The sequence below is a fragment of the Megalopta genalis genome, chromosome 5 (assembly GCF_051020955.1).
Source record: "Megalopta genalis isolate 19385.01 chromosome 5, iyMegGena1_principal, whole genome shotgun sequence".
NCBI classification, from domain to species: domain Eukaryota; kingdom Metazoa; phylum Arthropoda; class Insecta; order Hymenoptera; family Halictidae; genus Megalopta; species Megalopta genalis.
In genome coordinates, this window is record NC_135017.1 from 13,294,006 (window position 1) to 13,313,134 (window position 19,129).

The 19,129-nt window shown below is 43.7% G+C and overlaps 1 protein-coding gene across 3 annotated transcripts in view; it reads left to right on the forward strand.

Moving 5' to 3' along the window:
* The first annotated feature begins 5,908 nt into the window (after positions 1-5,908).
* The window catches only part of DIP-lambda (Dpr-interacting protein lambda), a 170,989-nt gene continuing 157,768 nt past the window's right edge, over positions 5,909-19,129 (forward strand). For 2 of the 3 annotated variants that reach the window (XR_013033480.1, XM_033481916.2), the window contains exons 1-2: positions 5,909-6,322; positions 13,508-13,538. Coding sequence is in view for 1 of the 3 variants with exons in the window: in XM_033481916.2 (XP_033337807.1) it covers positions 6,290-6,322; positions 13,508-13,538 (64 nt within the window). In the remaining 2 variants the exon portion in view is untranslated. Of the gene's footprint in view, positions 6,323-13,507; positions 13,539-19,129 lie in introns of those variants that run through there. The other variant, XM_076522203.1, reaches the window with a different exon arrangement.

Sequence of the window (19,129 nt, forward strand, 5' to 3'; positions counted from 1 at the left end):
CTCTCTGCGGCGCGGACTACTTTCGAAATGAATAATTGCTGTTCTAGCGCGGTCGAAAGGCCGAACCAGCTTTTTGACAAATATGGCTCCGCGCGGACATTTCTGGTTGAATTGATTTATGCCGATCTTTCGCGGACTTTGATAGACAAAAGGCTAGAGGCGGTCGAAAGCCGAGACTTTGCTCTTTAAAATGAGCTACGGTGCATCGTCGTACGATCTTTTTTCACAAAGTTACGATAGATCGAATTTCGTAGAAGCGATTCGAGTTGTTTCATTTTCGAGAAAAATCGTACCTCTACTTCTCTAAAAATTCTTGCGACAAATGTATTCTTTTAAAGAAACGATGTTTAGGGAAATTGAAAGCTGAGACTTTGCCCTTTAAAATGAGCTAAGGTACATCGTCGTACGATTTTTTTCCACGAAGTTGCAGCACATCGAACATCGTCAAACTTCAACGCTGTTCAGATTCAACAACACACGCATATAACGCCGTACATTTTCTAAAGCCCGGGGCCATCTTCTAAAATCAATTTAGGAAAACAAGAGAGGAAAATTTGGGCTTTAAAATAAGCGGAGACACATCGCGATACGATTTTTTTTCACCGAGTTACACCGCTTCAAACATCGTCAAACCAACGGTCCAATTCGCATCCCGTATAAGAACGTTTAACGCCGTATCCGCAAAGTGTGCTACAAAAACAACTTAGGATCGTCATAGTAGAAGCTTTCCCCTTTAAAATGAGCCTGGGTACATCGCCGTACGATCTTTTTCCACGAAGTTATGATGAATTGAATTACTGTAATTCCGTACGAAGATTTCGCTAATAATTAAAATATTAAATTATCTGTATTATCGAATATCACGGCGATCATTATTAATATTCTTAACATCGTTTCACGCTTTAATACTACCATCGAAAACAATATTTTGAAATACACGAATCAACGCTAATGGAAGAATTTGATTTATCCTGATGTTCAATATCAATCGGAAAAATAAATATAAATAAGTCGTCACCGTTTTAATTGTCGAATCTATAAAATTGATTGTAACTGAAAATAATTAGATCTTGTTCGTTTCGATATGCGCCATAAATAATAATCGCGAGCCGGACGGAACTTTTCGCCCGGTGACTGAATTTAATGCTATTAATTTGTAACGGCGTTTAATTCGACGGATCGGCCGGTGTAAAATAAATGGATATTGTTTATGCATTTCTATTCGCGCGTTTTTCATTTTTATGGCGGGCGCAGATACAATTTCTCTTGTTATATCTGTGCTTCCGGCGCAGCTGTTTGGAAAAGCAAACGCTTTTTGATTTTAAATATCTCACACCTTCAAAAAGCGAGAGACCGTATGGCGGTGAAATTTATTTGTCCGGCGCTTTTCAGCTTGCGGCTTTCGGTGTATTGATTAACCGGCGTTCTCCAGTATTTGTAAATATCTGTCCGGCCGTATTAAATCATGCAGATCTTTTCGAAATGGAACTGTTCCAGCACGATCCGATGTACTCTACCCGTGCCGTTATATTCCGCGTCGCCGCTAAAACGGGTCCGGCATTTTTAAATTATCAAATTCGAAGTTCGACGATGCTCGAAGCGGTGTAACTTCGTGAAAAAAAATCACACGTCGATGTAACCTATCTCATTTTAAAGAACAAAGTCTCAGCTTTTATAATCCCTAAACATCTATTGAAAAATTACACGTTTGTTGCATAAATTTCGCGCAAAAGCGAGGGTACCAATTTTTCTCGAAAATGGAACAATGGCTTCCACGGAATTTAAGCTGTCGCAATTTTGCGAAAAAAAATCGCACGTCGACGTAACCTAACTCATTTTAAAGAGCGAAGTCTCAGCTTTTATAATCCCTAAACATCTATTGAAAAGTTACACGTTTGTCGCAAAAATTTCGTGCAAAAGCGAGGGTACCAATTTTTCTCGAAAATGGAACAATGGCTTCCAATGGCTTTTTGGCTTTGCGAAAAAAATCGTACGACGATGTACCTAAGCTCATTTTAAAGAGCAAAGTCTCAGCTTTTATAACCCCTAAATCTCTTTTGAAGAAACTATACGTTTATCGCAAAAATTACTCGCGAAAGTAAAGGTGTCATTTTTCTCGAAAACGAAACAGTACAGGATATCCAAAAATTATGGTACTTCCGAGAAATTAGAGATTCCTGAGAACATTTGAAGTAACTTTTTCCTTAGCGAAAATGCAATCAGTGGCTTCGTTTACGAGTTATTAACGAAAAACACCGACCAATAGGAGATCGCGTTTGGCTGACTCCCCGCCCTCGCGACTACCGCCGCTACGTCAGACGGCCGGCGCGACGCGGCATTGGCCGCAAGGGCGGAGCGCCGGCCTCCCTCGCTCTCCGATTGGCCAGTGTTTTTCGTTAATATCTCGCAAACGAAGCCGCGGATTGCATTTTCGCTGAAGAAAAAGTTACTTCAAATAACCTCAGGAATCCATCATTCCCCGGAAGTACCATAATTTTGGGACACCCTGTACATACGTATGGCTCGAATAATCGTATCACCCCTTTCCAAATCGTCCATTTTTGTGTGTAAGCCGAGCACCGATCAGGAAGAATTTACTGTAACTGCTATTAATTAATTGCTATTAATTTAGGCGTCGACGAATTTTTGTTACGCCGCTCGGCGTAGCGAAGTGGGCTAAATACTATTGCTCGCCCACCCCCGGCACCACTTTCCATTTATCTTTCTCTTGCTTTTGCCTTTGCCGACCCCTCTCGGCCGTCTCCGCGATGTCACTGCAACATTCTTTTTCAAGGGACGCTGGTTCGATATTAGGAAATACCTTCTGCCAATTCCCCGTTACGTAAGGTGAGCGTGTTCCCTGCAAAAACCATGGGGTTTCACGGCGCGCTCCCCCGAATTGGTTTTAGATTAAGAATTTTTCTCTGCGACCAGGTAAGGGGCCGAACGGACGATGGTATTCCGGCTATTTGCTTGCTTCTTGGTCGCCCCCCTCCCCTCTCCCTCGTTCCAATGCGTGTCCGTGAACATTTGCGATTAATTATTGATCATTGTACTCTCGGAATTGCACAGCTTTAACGATTTATCGCGAGGTTCCAAGCGATTATTCGTTGCTGTCAAGAATACGTAAATTTATAATATAAACGTTTGAAGTTGATATTTTAGTAGTTTATTATTTCATTATTTATTATATATTTTTTAATTTTATCAGTTACACTTATTTAGTTAAAAAGAAACTAATCAGCAGCTTCGAATAGCATAAAGTGATATTATACAATATTATGAACTATGATATGTCGTATTGCAAATTTAAATGAAATTCTTTCGATAGATCGAACAATTCTTTCAACAGATTAAAATATTTCTCAAGCAACGTTAAACGCTTGCAATGCTATAAACATATATATCGTTGTATTCGGAAGAGCGTGTAGTATTTTTTTTCGGAAGAATCGCTTCGATTATGTTTTTTTTTCTATGATCCACGCGCGAGAAGTTCGCGACCTCTGGAAAATCCAATCGGAATCCAAGAACGGAATTCAATGTCGCTTTTAAACAATTTTATCCGTCGACGGTGCGTCAACGATCGCGCACAAATGTATATCACTTTACTCGGTAGATTCTGGAGAATCGCCGGAGAGTCTTGAATCCAATTAACTGGAGAAATCGGGGACTCGAAAAAATCCGATCGAATGAAAAGCACGCGCGCGAACGACTTTCTGACTTCCGGCAATATTAATTCGCGCTGTCCGGCATCGAATCGAATTTTATTTATCCCACCCCCCCATCAATCATCTTCGCCGGGGAATCATTTCCACGGCTATCACGATCAATTTAAATGCATCCCGATCCGCGAAAATATTTATTGCCCCGAGAATTGTTGCGAACGCGTCGAGCACGCAACACGCCACGGACGTTCTCGAGAGTGTTGCGAAATTAATCGCGCCGCGAATCGACTCGCGGTGCTATCGATTCGAGGATGTTCCGAGTGGACCTACGCTGAAACAGCTGACAACAAATAACGGCACGGTGTCGCGGCCGCGGGACGGGCAAACAAAAATGTCCAACGAGCTTGCCGTAAAGGTTTCACGCTGATATTCCGCGTTACAGTGAAATAAAATAAGGACGTTAATAGCGAGCCCCGGGCGTCCAACGCTTTAATGCGACGGCACAGCGTGTTAATAATACTAAATAGATCCTGTTGTCAGCCGGAGTCATGCACAGTCGCGGAAATATCCGGGCGGCGCTGTAATCTGACGTTCATGCTGTGTGTTTTAAATAAACAGGCGAAATCAGCGAGAAAAATACGTTTCGTCCGGTTACAACGCGCGCTTCTCCGTGTATACGGCGCGGATTTTTACGGCGTTTCATGCTTCAGGAATCGTCGAGCGTGGATCGCGAAACGGAGTTGAAGAGAGATTTTTCAAAATTTTTTGTCGAAATCGTATTCTCAAGTGGCGTATTTCTATTAAATTTTTACGGTAAAGAATATTTTAGTAAAGCGATGTTGCAATACGATGAAAGCTGAGACTCTACCCTTTAAAATGAGCTAAAGTACATTGTCGTACGATTTTTTCCTACGAAATTACGACATTACGACGAATTGTTTAATTTTCGAGAAAAGTGATACCTTCACTTTCTCTCGAGATTCTCGCAACAAATATATTATTTAAAAAACGATGCTTAGGGCCTTTGAAAGCTGAGACTTTGCCCTTAAAAATGAGCTAAGGTACATTGCCGTACGATTTTTTTTCACTGAATTACATCGCTTCAAACATCGTCAAACCAACGGTCCGCTACGCATCTCGTACAACAACGTTCCACGTGATATCCTCAAAGTACGTTACAAAACCAACCCTAGCCAGTTAAAATAGAAGCTTCACGCTTCAAAACGAGTCCAAGCACATCGTCGTACAATTTTTAGTCACGAAGTTACAATAGGTCAAACATCGTCGGTCCAAAGATTTGAAAGCCCTCGCGTACAACGACGCCTGTTTTCCCAACCGAGGGCAGCCCTCTGAAACCAGCATGGGAGACCAAAAGAAGGTAGTTCGCTCTTTAAAATGAACTCGGATGGGTCTCCCGACGCCCTTTTTCCGCGAAGTTGCACCAAGTCAAACATCCGCCATAAGTCAGCCTGGACCGGACCTGACAAGCCTCAAACATCGCCAGGATTCCCGGGGAAAAACCGTCAGCCGAAACACTTGGAAAAAAAGGAGCCCCGCAACCCTGAAACCCACAATCTTCCTGGACCGTGCTCGCCCTAGAACGAAGCCGCTGCGCGGGCCGATTAGACGCTGCTGCGCGCCGCTCTCTCTCCGACTCCGTCCTCTCCTTCTCTCTCCATCTCTCTCTCTCTCTCTCTCTCTCTCTCTCTCTCTCTCTTTTACTCTCTCCTCAGTCAGTCAGCCAGGCATCCCGTCAGCCAGCCACCTCGGCTATCACGTAAGAGTCGTGAGTGGGGCTTTTGCGAAAAGACACGCCGTAGCTGCAGGAGTGGCTTGCAGGCTGCTATGGTGTCGGCGTGGAGGGAGGTTGCATCCACCGCTCCATGGTTACAGAACGAAACGGAGACGGAGAAACGACACGGAGAAGCCGCGCGACAGAGACGACTTTCCGGGCTTGCGGGGTGTGAGGTGCCACCCACCGGGCCCCCTCCACCACCCACCGGCCCCCTCCCGCGCTCCCCGGCCAACCCTTCCGCGACGCTCCTCCCACTGGAGCGAGCGAGAGGCCGCGCGCCGCGCGACCGGGACGCAGCGAGCGCCGACAAAAGGGAGGGGAGCGCGCGGTGGGAGGGCCGCCGCGGCGGTGGGTGGGGACGACGGGCGGCGGGAGGTGGGAGGCGGGGGGTGGCGGAGCTCCGTGAGAGCGTGAGAGGGCAGCGATTGTGCTACAGTCGCGCCGCGACACCCCCACGAGTGAAACCGCGCGCGTGCCAAGCTGCCGAGAGGAGAGAGGGCCCGCTCTCTCAGAACAGTGCTATGCTTTCAAAGCTCCCGCTCTCGGCACACCGGGACGGATCATCCTAATCGGCCGGGCAAAGATATCGTTCCGATGCGCGGCCGTGTCCTGACGGACTGAGCTCGATCTTACGAACGTGGTGGACCTTGTCGAGGATCTACCGAGGAACCGTACCGTTTTCGGACTTACCTGTTGATGACGGTTCAGCCAGGGGCTGCGCCGATGGTGCGACGGTCGACGGTGTGATACTGTGTGCTGGATTGTGACGCGGTGTGCTTTTCGTGGAGAACTGCGCTCTGTGGAGAACGGCCGTCGGTGCTGATGGTTCATGGGAGCTGCCAACAGATTGCGGAGATTACAGGTGGGTTTGATGGTGTTTGGATGGGTTTGGACGGGTTTGGAGGTTGAAAACGGGCCTGATGATTGCGGTGGTTCCATTTATGACAAAGATCTGCGATCGATTATGGTTTTGGCACCCTGGCTGTGGGTTCGCTCGTTTGATCCACCAGTTTAAGATGGTTTGATATAAATCCGGAATGTTTGACGTCCGAGAAGTTAGGATAATTATTGGAGAGATTGGATCTATAAAAGAATTGTGCTGCCGATTTTTTATGGTTTAGATATTCTTGTCTTGGGCTGGTTGGTCGGTTTGATCGACGAGTTTGAGATGGTTTGATATAAATCTGGAATGTTTGACGTCCGAGAAGTCAAGATAATTATTGGAGAGACTGGATCTATAAAAGAATTATGCTGCCGATTTTTTATGGTTTGGATATTCTTGCTCTGGGCTGGTTGGTTGGTTTGGTCGACGAGTTTGAGATGGTTTGATATAAATCCTGAATGTTTGACGTCCAAGAATTTGGGGTAACAGTTTGAGAGATAATGAACGAGTTTTGCAGTTGGTTTTTAATAGTCTAGCTACCCTGGGCCTGGATCTCGAGGTTCGTTCAACGAGTTTGAGGTGGTTTGAACTGGAATGTGTAACTCTTCTGGGGCCAATCAAAAGAGTCCTGTACACGCGAGCGAAAAAGTACCTGATTGATGCAGTCTGATGAACATAAACTGGTCATAAAATTGTTATTTATTACAAGAACACAACGTAACTAAAAAACTATTAAGAGAACATTTTCTCAAGCGTTGCCAATAACGATGTACCATTGTTCGGCCCTAAAAGGGTCAATGACTGAATAGTGGGGAGAGATTGGAGCGTTGCGGGGGCTCGGCAGAATTTGGTTGCCTTCACTTGATAGAATTTCAATAATTAATCTAGCCATGACCTAAATCGCGTGGTTTCGTCGAGTTTGAGACGGTATAATTATTCCTTGTGCTCGAATTAACAAGTTTTCGCACGCTCGTCGAGGTTAGGTCTGGTCAGCTTAGTTACCCGGAACACCACCAGATGGCCCGGCCGTGCTATGCCCGACAGTTTCTGACGGTCTTGAACAGTTCGGCCATTCTTCTAGCTGGTTCGAACATCATATCAATGTAAATTCGTGTCAGTACGCTTCAGCTACCTGGAAGCAAGATAAATGATCTAACGACCGTGTCCGCGCGACTAGGTTAGGTTCGTCGGGCACGTGGTGTAGCTTTTCGTTGGGTTGAAGTGTTTGTGAAAATGCCGGGCGATGCCAGCTGCCCGAGGATTATTTATTTCTTTCAAATGAAATCGATGCGAATCGATTTAATTTTTTTTGTTGGCGTAAAAATTGATTAAAATATCGATTCGACGCTGATGCTGCGGACTGTACAGTGCGCCGCGGTCCATGCAAAATCGAGTTTCAGCAGATCCGAAGGAATCGAATGAATAGACGCGGAGCCTGGGCTCGATGTAAAAGAGCCGTCAGCCCAATCTGGACGCGTCCGCTCAAAAATGCTTCGAGCACGGTAATTAACAGGTCCGCAAAGTAGTCTGTCGGGTCACGGGTTATTAACTTTCGGAGACGTCGCGTAGACTCGCGAGAGGAGCCTCGTCTTTTTGGCGGAAGTTTCGACGCGGCACGGTTTTACATAATAAATCGTCGTGTAATAGACCTCCGGTACCTGTTGAAGAACCTCCGCGTTATCATAGTCTGATACGAATTGCTTGTCGGTTCGCGAGGCTTGTCCTTTAAATTCTAAGCGAAGGAATCCTTATAAAAAAAAATAGAAAAATGATTCAACTTCGCTGATTATTGAAAGAATGGTTTTGAAAAGATTTCGAGGATTAGTAAATCTTCGATAACATCAGAAACTTTAAACATTTTCTCTAAAACAATGGACCCAAGAATGACCATAGAAAAATATAGCAATAATCTCTGACCTTGATTTTAACAGGAAAAAATATTTGTCTCCCAAACAGTCGGTATTTACACAGATAAACAAATAATTGAGTTATACTTCGATAGGGGTGAATTCCAAAACTTTGACTAATCGCTGCCTACTTTAAACATTTTTCCCTAAAACAATAAACATAAAAATGACCGTACAAAAAATATAGCAACAATCTCTGACCTTACTTATAACAGGAAAAAATATTTATCCCCTAAACAATCAGTATCTACACAGTTAAACAAATGATTGAATTATAAACACTTGGACGAGGTAAATTCCAAAACTTTGACCGATCGTTGCCCACTTCGAACATTTTCTGCGAAGCAACGGGTCCAGAAATGGCCACATAAAAAATACAGCAATACTCTTCGACGTCGACTGTAACAGGGAAAATTTTCTTTTGTTGAAAATTCTAGCGTTTCTCTGGTTAAACAAATTGTCGAACCTACGCGGCCGCGTTTAGACAGCGGTAAATTCGTGTAGGACAGGACAGAGGGAATAAGAGATTGCATGGGCGGGGAAGCGCGGGCAGGGGGCGTGCGGGAAAAAGAAAATTCTTTTAAACGGCGGTCCGCCGGGGTCTCCTAAGTGAACGCAAGGACTTTGTAAGCACGAATGCCGCGGAGTTCTTTTGTTCGTGGCACCGTTCGCCAATTCATTCGGTCGCGACATATATGTAGCGCGCTCTTTCCCGAGCCGCTGTGCTCGTTGCGAGCACCTGTGGACCTCGACGTCCCCCGTGAACTCTCCTTTGGAGAACTGCCAATGACTTCCGGCTGACTCGTAGAACCTGTTGATGATCCACCCTGCTTCTACGTTTTATGGCGGCCCGAATTAAATTAATTCTCTCTCGACGCTGCCGCCCCACCCCACCCCGCCCCGTCCCATCCCGCCTCTTCGCACACTTTCCCTCTTTCTAATCGACCCTGACAATACTGCCACCCTCTGCCAGCTACAGTCACCCCGAAAAATATTTCGGCAACGACCCTTACGCTTCGCGATCTGTATTTCCGGGTTCGAGATAATTTGATTCATTTTTCTGGCACTTTTATTTCCATTCGTTTCGAACCATTTCTTTGGAGCACCAACCTCGAAACTGCTACAGTCGCCTCGAAAAATATTTCGGCGACAATCCTCGCGCTTTAACATTGTTTTACAGTCGCAGATTCGAGATATTTGATTCCATTTATTTTCTAGAATCTCCGTTTTCAATTAATTCTGAATAATTTCTTTATAAATACAGCCACCCTCTGAGCGGATACACTCGCGTCCAAAAGTATGCGGAGAGTATTCCCTTTAGAGCTCTTGTATAGCGACTGATAATTTGCGAGATCGTGATATTTAATTTTATTTGTTTTCTAAAATACTTCTTCGATCAATTTTGTGATTTCGATGATAGGAAATCGGAATACTTATGGTTTATTCATGAATATTTATAGAATTGTCATTATCCGGGAATGATCACAGAATATTTATGGCGATTTGAAGCTACGCGTTATGAATATTCAATATTTATTCTATTTATTCTATTTATATCGTTCAATTTATAATATTTGCATTCATTCTGCTCGGAATATTTTTTTAAATATCTTCTAAATTAATTTCGTTTGATATTAGAAAATAAATAAATTCTACCGTTGATCGTGTAACGAACGTATCGTCGGTTTAATCATTATTCTCAGCTGATATAATTAAGGCGATGTTTAATCGGCCACTCACTTAACTACGCCCAGGATCGGATTTGTAAAGCGTACCCGGGCCAAAGTGTGCGATGATGAGCTCGGCTCGTTAAAATTCGGTTTAAAACAATATTTCACTCCCAGCTACAGCCAAACATGGTTGCTGGCGCACAGTTATAGTTGGAGCACCGAAATTCCCCGGGGGAAGTTCTCAGTTTCTGCCAAAATATACAATTTTGTCGTTCAAACGTTTGTTCCGAATCAAACCTGCATCACGTCGTTCATGCAATTATTATTCAGTAGCTGTACAATTTTCAATACTAATTAAATCGTTGTTTCACAGCATTTTAGATCTTTAGTCTACATTTTTTTAATTCTATTCGAGACTTTCGTTTTAATAGTTTTAATTTCGTTTCGTTTTCGTCTATCATTTCGTTTTATATCTTTCATTTTGTTTCAACTTTTCATTTGACAAATTTCAATTATATTCGAGACTTTCAGTCCACGATTTCAATTTTATTACAGATTTGTATGTTACATTTTCTATTATTTTTTCGTGGACTCTCGTTTTGCATATTCAATTTTATCGGAGATCTTCGTTCTACATTTACAATTTCATTTTTTATATTTATATTTCAGATATTTCATTTCATTTTAAATTCTTATTTCAGACTTTTATTTTACAGTTCTATTTTCTTTTTTAGACTTTTCATTTCAACGTTGACTTTCATTGTACGTTTTCAATTTCACTCGAGAATTTCCTTCTTGCATTTACAATTTGAATTTGGCTTCTATTTAACAATTATTCCGACATATTCAGCCTAATTGCTGAATATTGCAATTGCTCGTCGGATATCGGCGCGAATAGCGTGTAAATAAATAATTTCGCCGCCGTGAAACGATTAAACGGAGAGAACTGATATTATAGGGAAGAGTTGAATCGATTTTATCACGGCTGCAATTCATGGCTGCTTTGGCGCGAAAGAAAAATCCGCGATAAGGGGGTTGCGATAAGGGGTGGGGGCGTGAGAGCCACTCCTTTCGATCCCAGAGCGCTGGATGCTTGCCAATGAATGCTTAAACGTAAGAGACCTGTTGATAATCGCGAGATATAATGCATGGTACGCCTCGCTATATTTCAGAGCCGCCTTTCCCCCTCGTTGACCGCATTGTTGCGCCGCTTTTTCATTTTAACCCCCCCTAAGAAACGCGTGGCTTTAATGTTTTCGGCGAAGGGCGTCGCTTTTACGACGCGATTAGGCGAACGGCTTCGGCGATGACTCTCCTGGAATTCTCAATTCAACTACGCCCGTCGCTTTAATTTCATTCTACTATTCGCTTTTCCTTTTTCTTTCCTGCCTCCTTTCCCAGAGACCTGCAACGTTTTTGATCCGCAGAAATTTGAATAAAAAGTTGAAGGCTGTTGTCACGTCTCCGCGAAAGGTAGACACTTTTTTGTCAAGCCATCGCCGTGAAAATAATTCCCGAAGATTTTAGAAACTATCATTTTTAGCGATTTTTAGCGAGAACGCGATTTTTAATGTCAATGCGTAACTTCGCCAGTTTTGGAAATTTTCGCGTTACAAAAATAGCCACCGAAAGCCGAAAGCTGCTTCTATATCGCCACGAAGATACAAATATTCCACTCAAAACGCTCTGTGCGAAAAAAAATTCCCAAAATCTCTAAGAACGACTCACCGCAGCGCTCGACCTTCTGAAAGATCGAGCCGTCACAGTCGGATAAACAACTCCGTCATTTTTCAACATTTTCAACTTCCAAAAATTGCTCCGGACAGCCAAACGTCTCGTCCAAGCGTACAAAGAAGCTGCGAATTTTCTGTTCGTCCGTCGCGGTTGAAAAAAATTCCCAAACTTGACCTACCCTTGGACACTCTCCATCGACGAATTTTCCAAAAAGAAAAGCCGGGAGAGTGCGGCAAAAATTTGGAAAAATCGCCGCGTTTTTTGGATGGGAGGATGCCGCCGCGCTCCAAAGAAAATCTGAAACGACCGTTCGCCCCGCTACACGCGGCCGTGGGCGAGCCGGGGCGGTCCGTGCCGCGGGGGGACGGCCCGGCAAAAAAGGCACACGTGACATCTGCCGTCCGGCGGAGCGAAGCTTTTTTGTAATAAAGTGGCGAAATCCGAGAAAAACCGTCATTGCGGATTAAGCGGCTGCCGATATTAAAGCACGATCTGAATTTCGCGGTGGGCGGCAGGGGGGAGGGGCGGGGCGGGGCCAGCCGGACGGGGCGGGAAAAAACGAGTGCGACGAGTGTATCGCCGCATCAGCTGTTATTTGCGAAGCAAATGCTCGTTTAATGGTTCCCTCCGCGTATACACGCGGCCAAACCTCTGCCAATCGGGGCCTCGCTAATTGTTTTTAACTGAATGGCCGGCACGCCGGGGTCTGCGTGATCTGCACCGATCGATGAGTGGATCATTGATCGTCCGAGCAGATACCCGAAACCGAATGCCTAATTATTGGAAGCGATAGTTCCGGCCAATTTGGATAAATCGGTTTGATATCGGGCTTTTTGGTCGCGTTGGTTGTTAATCCGACATGTTTTTGTTAATTCGTTCGTGCAAAAATTTATTCGGCAAACGAATTGTATTCAGAATCATTCCGCGAAGCGTGCTGGAGATAATGATTGTATGGTTTCGTGGGATCGATGGCGTTTGGTGACGTGTGAACGGTGTTTGACGATGTTTGAACGGTGTCTCGGTTTTACATTATAGTTTTTTATGTTAGTTATAAGTGATATTTGTAACCGAAAAGATTGTTTAGTATTCTGGTAACTGAGGAACGATTCTTATTATTTTTTAATCAAATCTAATTGTTTAAAATCGAATTTTAAACAATCCTTTTGGTATTTGGGATGTTCGGTTTTTAACGAAAAAAATTGTACTTTAACTTTGGGCATTTTTTGCGCTCGAACCGTGAAAGTTAGAAAAATGTTTGTTGGTTGAAAAAATTCTGCAAACTTCTTAGCTAAATTATACATATTTTAATTATTTGCTGATACGCTTTAATAATTGTTCGTACATTCGTTTATGTTCTCAATGTGTTTGTATAAACTGTTGGTATATTTATTTATATTCTTAATATATTTGTATATGCTGTTGATATAATTGTTCGCATTATTAATATATTTGTTTATTGTGGTAATATATTTGTATACACCGTCAGTATATTTGAACGCGTTGAAACGCGATACTTAATCATACTTAAATGAAAATATAACGATCGGTGGAAGGATTTAACGGAGTCTTGCTCTCGGCTGATAATGAAATAGTCCATAAAAATGCTGAACACGCGTCGTTCAATTTAACCGCGATGTTTGATGTTTCTCATTTGAATTCGAAAATTCGGATCTTGACAAATGGCCGCGATTCGGCCGAATCGATAAACCGTTATAATAAGAAGCGTGCGCGCGGGACTAAATGGAAAATTCGCCGATTAATAATTCGTTAATCGGCGACGATCGTTAATGTAATAATCGAATTATAAATTCCATTGGATGTAATTTTAAATTCATTGAATTTCGCTATTGCAGATCGTGACGCGTCTCCAAGGGGCAGAACTCGGTGAGTGATTCATTTAAATATTAATACTATTGGTGTAATTGCACCGTGTACGCTCGATTATAAAATTAATATCGTCGACACATAATCGTATTCCCGCATGATTTGTGATACGTTAAAAATGCTCAGCTGTCCGCGAAATTGTGTCCATCGAAGAACAGCTGTCGAAGAATTTGACCGTATTTCCTTGAAAAATGACCGTTCCGGCTCAAATATTTTTGAGCGTGTACTTCGAAGTTCCGTCTAAATTGCTATAAAATTTTTGCAATTTTTCACGCGGTCGTTCAATCGTGAAAAATTCTGGAAAATGTCCATGCACTATTTCGAAACGCGACGTTCCCGAAAGTAGCGAGCCACAGCGTTGTGGAAATTATTGTAACCCTTTCAAAAAACCACTTTTCGAGCTGAAAATTTTTGAGCGTGTACCCCGAACTTCTATTCAACTGGCCAAAAAATTTCGCGAATTTACGTCCAGCCGTTTGGTCGCGAAAAATGTTTGTAGACTCTTTCAGGCGATCGCAAACGTGTCCGAAAGGAACGGCTTTCGAAAAAAATGATTTCATTTCGCCGTAAAAGTGAGATTTTCGAGTTGGACGTTTCTCTGCATAATCTCCGACGAACCGCCGAAATTGTTGTAAAAAATTAGGGGAATCCTGCCGAGTCGTTCGGTGGGAATGAATTCATGGAGGAGCATGACTTTCCAGTTGCCGCGTAAAAAATTGACGGTATCCATCCTCGCTGGCCCCATTTCCGGTCAGGTAACACAGTCCGACATTTTTTAAGGAGGGAAGAATTTTTCTATGAGACTCCGGCCGTGTAATACGTCCGGCGAATTCGTAGATATGCCGTATGTATATCGCATTCCTTCGTTCCGTGTTTAATACAGACCGTGCACGTTCGACGGAATCTTTAATATTACACATATCGCGCATAACCGAGATAAGTCCCCTTCGGTGTAAAATAGACTGCGGAATCCCGTGCATTCGTCGCGCATAACAGTCTCCCAAATCTCCGATCGAATCCGAGAATGCAAGAGTCAATAGGATCCGGTACAATTTAATTCCATTCGCGAGCTGATTTCCGCCCCTTTATTTCCTTTGATGCTGTCCCACGGGCCCGCGAAACGCATCTTTCGGCATTTTCGGACGACGCAGAGGACACTGGGACCCTACAGATCGCTGTATTCCCGCGGCCAGAATTTTCAGTTCGAGGCGGCACTATTTTGTAGAATTATCGGCGACCATAAAAGTTTTTCAATATTTACGAGCTTTACGGTCAAACATGTTTACGAATTTTTCGTGACCAAACGGCTCGATGGAAAATTCGCAACATTTTACGACTATTTTGGTCGAACTTCGAAGTACGTACTCAAAAATTCCCGGCTGGGGGAATTCATTTCTCGGGGAATTGTAATAACTTCTTCGAGAACCTTGTAGCTCAAGACCGTCGCGTCTTGAAATCGTGCACGGGCGTCCGAAACAATTTTTTGCAACCGAACGACTGGATGTAAAATTGCAAAATTATTCGACAATATAAACAGCGCCTTGAAGTATACTCTCAAAAATTGCTAGTCGAAGAAATTCATTTTTCACAGCGATGCGATATTTTCTTCGAGAGCCGTTCACCTCGTGTCGCACTTAAAAATCGTGCACGGGCGTCTGAAACAATTTTTTGCAACCGAACGACCGAATGTAAAATTGCAAAATTATTCGACAATATAAACAGCGCCTTGAAGTATACTCTCAAAAATTGCCGGTCGAAGAAATTCATTTTTCACAGCGATGCGATATTTTCTTCGAGAGCCGTTCACCTCGTGCCGCACTTAAAAATCGTGCACGGGCGTCTGAAACAATTTTTTGCAACCGAACGACTGGATGTAAAATTGCTAAATTATTCGACAAATTTGATAGAATCTCGAAGCGTGTCGTCGAAAATTCTCGGCTCGGGAAATTCGTTTCGACGGAACGATTTCCTGGAATTTCTTTTCGGCGCGACTCAAATTCGAAAACATCGTCCGCCCGGATCTAGCTCCGATCTATCCCGAAGATGTCCACGATTAATAGATCCCCCAGTTTCCCGGATCGGCTGGCTCATATCGTATAGAACGGTGGCCGACGGGGAAGCTTTGAAATTCGTTTCAATATGTACAATTTGTCGCCGGCTGTATGCTATCGTTCCACCGGGAAGATCGATTTTCTTCTTATTCCGCGATTCTATCCATTATACGGAATTGCTGAACTTTACATTTGCTTCGAATTTTATTCCGTTCGATTCGCCCGGCTTCTCTCGTAGAACTTCTGATAAGAATACAGAGAGAACTCGGGGACGCGAGAAATATCTCGCGTGTTTGATAACTTTTCGCGCGGATCCAACCTTTTCTCGCAACAATCCCTCCGAATCTCTACATTGTTCTCCCGGATTCTCCATCGGCAATTTGCTGCTAGAAAAATCCCCGATGCACGCCGGGAGCAGCCTCGGATCGATCGAGAAATCACGGGATCCCACGTTCATCGATTCGAGCGCGAACGGAACTTAATTAATGACCCGTCTCGAAGGCGAAAGCCGAGCATAAAATCGCCGCAGCGATTAAAAAGCGACGACCATTCGATTGTAATTGCTGGAATTGAAATTCTTAAAAATTAAATATTTGCTGTATTAAAGAAAGTATGCAACGATTCGAAGAGTCGAGTTTCATTTCGAAGTACAATGGTGTTCGCTTTTCATCAGAATTCGAGTAAAAAGTGAACGAAGCAAGTGATTATTTTTTATTCGTATTTTCCTAAAATCCGAATGAAAAAGCAGCGTTTTATTTGCGAGTCAGAAATAATGAATCGATTATTCGTCGAATCGTATAAATGATTTTTAAAAGAAACAGAAAATTCGACGATTACTTTCAAGAGAAATAATAATCGAATCCGTGACTTGTTAAGTCAATTATTCGACGAATCGTATAAATGATTTTTTAAAAGAAACAGAAAATTCGACGATCACTTTCAAGAGAAATACTAATCGAATCCGCGACTTGCTAAGTCAATTATTCGTGGAATAACAGATTTCTTAAAGAAATCGAACATTAAACTTAATTACTTGCGAGCGAAATATCGATCGAACTTGTAACTAATTAATCGAAAGGAAATTTGATCGGCTCCGATCTCGGTGTCGCCGTTCGCTCGAACGATCGGATCACGGTCGAAACAAATAAATGATTTATAGATTAGAAATGTCGCGTTTCGCGCGGCGCGCGTCGCCTCGCTGAAACGAATTCGATGGCAGAAATCCGGCGACAATCGTTCGTGACCAGCGCATTGTTCCAGCACCTCGAGCGTTTCCCGTCGGATTCCGATCTTAAAAGCATCCGCGGTAAGTGTTTTCACCGGGATTTTTCCGCGCGCTGACCCGTTTCCGCGCGTTAATACATCGCGCGGATGCCGAGGCCGATACGTGGCGTTCGAATGATTTTAATGCACCGGCGATTATCGGTCTCCGAACGCGTTGTCTTCGCCGATTCCAGTTCTCTCTCTCTCTCTCTCTCATTCTGCTCTGCTCTCTTGTTCTTTCTACTCCATTACAGAGGATGTAATAGTCTCGCAGCTGCCGGCGCGCGATTTTCCGAGCGGCGCGCGCGAGATACGTCGGCGAAACTGGTTTCATCAAGGACAGCTTAATTAAATTTTATCGTCCGTGGTCAATGACTGGACGCCCTTTCTCCCTTTTCCTGTTTCACCTGACGATAGTGCGTCGCCGGAATTGATATTGCGGCGGTCGTTCCGCGCAGTCGAATTAGTTGTAATCGGTCGGCCGCCGCGGCGATTGTAATAATAGTTGCACGAAAGTGCATCGGGATGGGTGCGTCGGGTGCAGCGAGCAGCACGGTCTTTTTCAGGGAGAGAGTGGGGAGAGACAGCCGATGATACAGAGGACGAGGCGTAATCGGATAGGATCGCGTAATGCGTTCCGTGCGACTGCATCGAACTGCATAAAATCTGTTGCAACGAAGATTCGGGAGGAATCGCTTTAATGCGGGCTGCGAAACTGTGTAGAAAACTTGTGGAGCCTGGAGAAATTAATTGAACGAATTGTCGTCGAGCGACGAAGGTCGTGATCGCGTAAAACTGCATACAATTGCATACAACTGCATAGAATTGCATGCAACTGCATGAAGTCTCAATGCAAATCGAGAACGATCACTTTTTATTGAGTTAGAGAACTGTAGAAATTTCGTGGGATATGTAAATTAATTTATCTTCAGTTTTATCGAGCGATGCAAGTCGTAACTGCATACAATTGCATACGACTGCATAGCAAAAGTTCCAATGGTAATTGAACGGAATAATTTTTTTAAGAATTAGGCTACTGTTAGAAATTACATACTGAAATCTACTTTAATTTTGAATCTGTTGTAAATCGATGAGAACATTACGTACGTGAAACTGCATGCAACTGCATACGACTGCATAGCAAAAGTTCCAACGATAATTGAACGAAATAATTTTTTTAAGAATTAGGCTACTGTTAGATACTATATACTGGACTCTACTTTAATTTTGAAACTGTTGTAAATTGGTGAGAACAACGCGTACCTGCAACTGCATACAACTGCATACGACAGCATAGCAAAAGTTCCAACGATAATTGAACGAAATAATTTTTTTAAGAATTAAGCTACTTTAATTTTGAACCTGCTGTGAATCGATGAGAACAACACGTTCATGCAACTGCATGCAACTTGCATAAAAACAGTCGAGTCGACAATCGATGGCAACAGCAATTTTCCCGAAGTTTGACAACTTTTCCGCGGCAACGTATGAACGGAATTCAATTTTCAAGTTGGCGCCAAATGACACGAGCAACAACTGTATACAACTGCATACAACTGCATACAACTGCACGCAACTGCATAGAACTGCATACAGCCGGGGAGAAACAATTGCAAGAACAATCGAGGGTCGAAGGGCGAGGTTCAGGGCTACCAAGGGTAAGCGGAAAAATATGAAAATAGAGCGAAAGAGAGAGAGAGAGAGAGAGAGAGAGAGAGAGAGAGAGAGAGAGAGAGAGAGAGAGAGAGAGCGGCGGGACGATGACAAGGGGGCCGGGGACGGGGGTGGAGTAGTTTTTGTGCGTGAAACGATAAATTCGGTGGCGCAGCATTTTGTCCCCGAAAACCTATCGCAATAAATACGTGGTACGTCCGGGCGCGCGGTTGAGCCGCCGCGTTATACTCTAATGCAGTGCATATGGAACAATTTATAACGCTTCAGCGTGGGCCCGTGGACGTTTTTCTACGGCCGGCGGAGGTTTGCTCGATCCCCGCATGCGCCTTTCGCCACCTATTGTTTCCGTATTGCTGAATTATTATTTCGCAATTTGCCTTTTGTCCGAAGGGAAACCGCCGCGCCGCGTCGACGCAGCACCGCATCGATCCGACGATTCTTATGCAAACGCAACGATCGACGTCGCGCGATCCAGACGATCGATCGATCGGTGTTCGACTCGGTATACGCTACGCGAGATCACAGTAGTCCACGTTGCGAGAAATATCGTTCTTTTAATTTATCGACAGATCTTTTTCGATCAAAATTGGCCAACTTTGACCG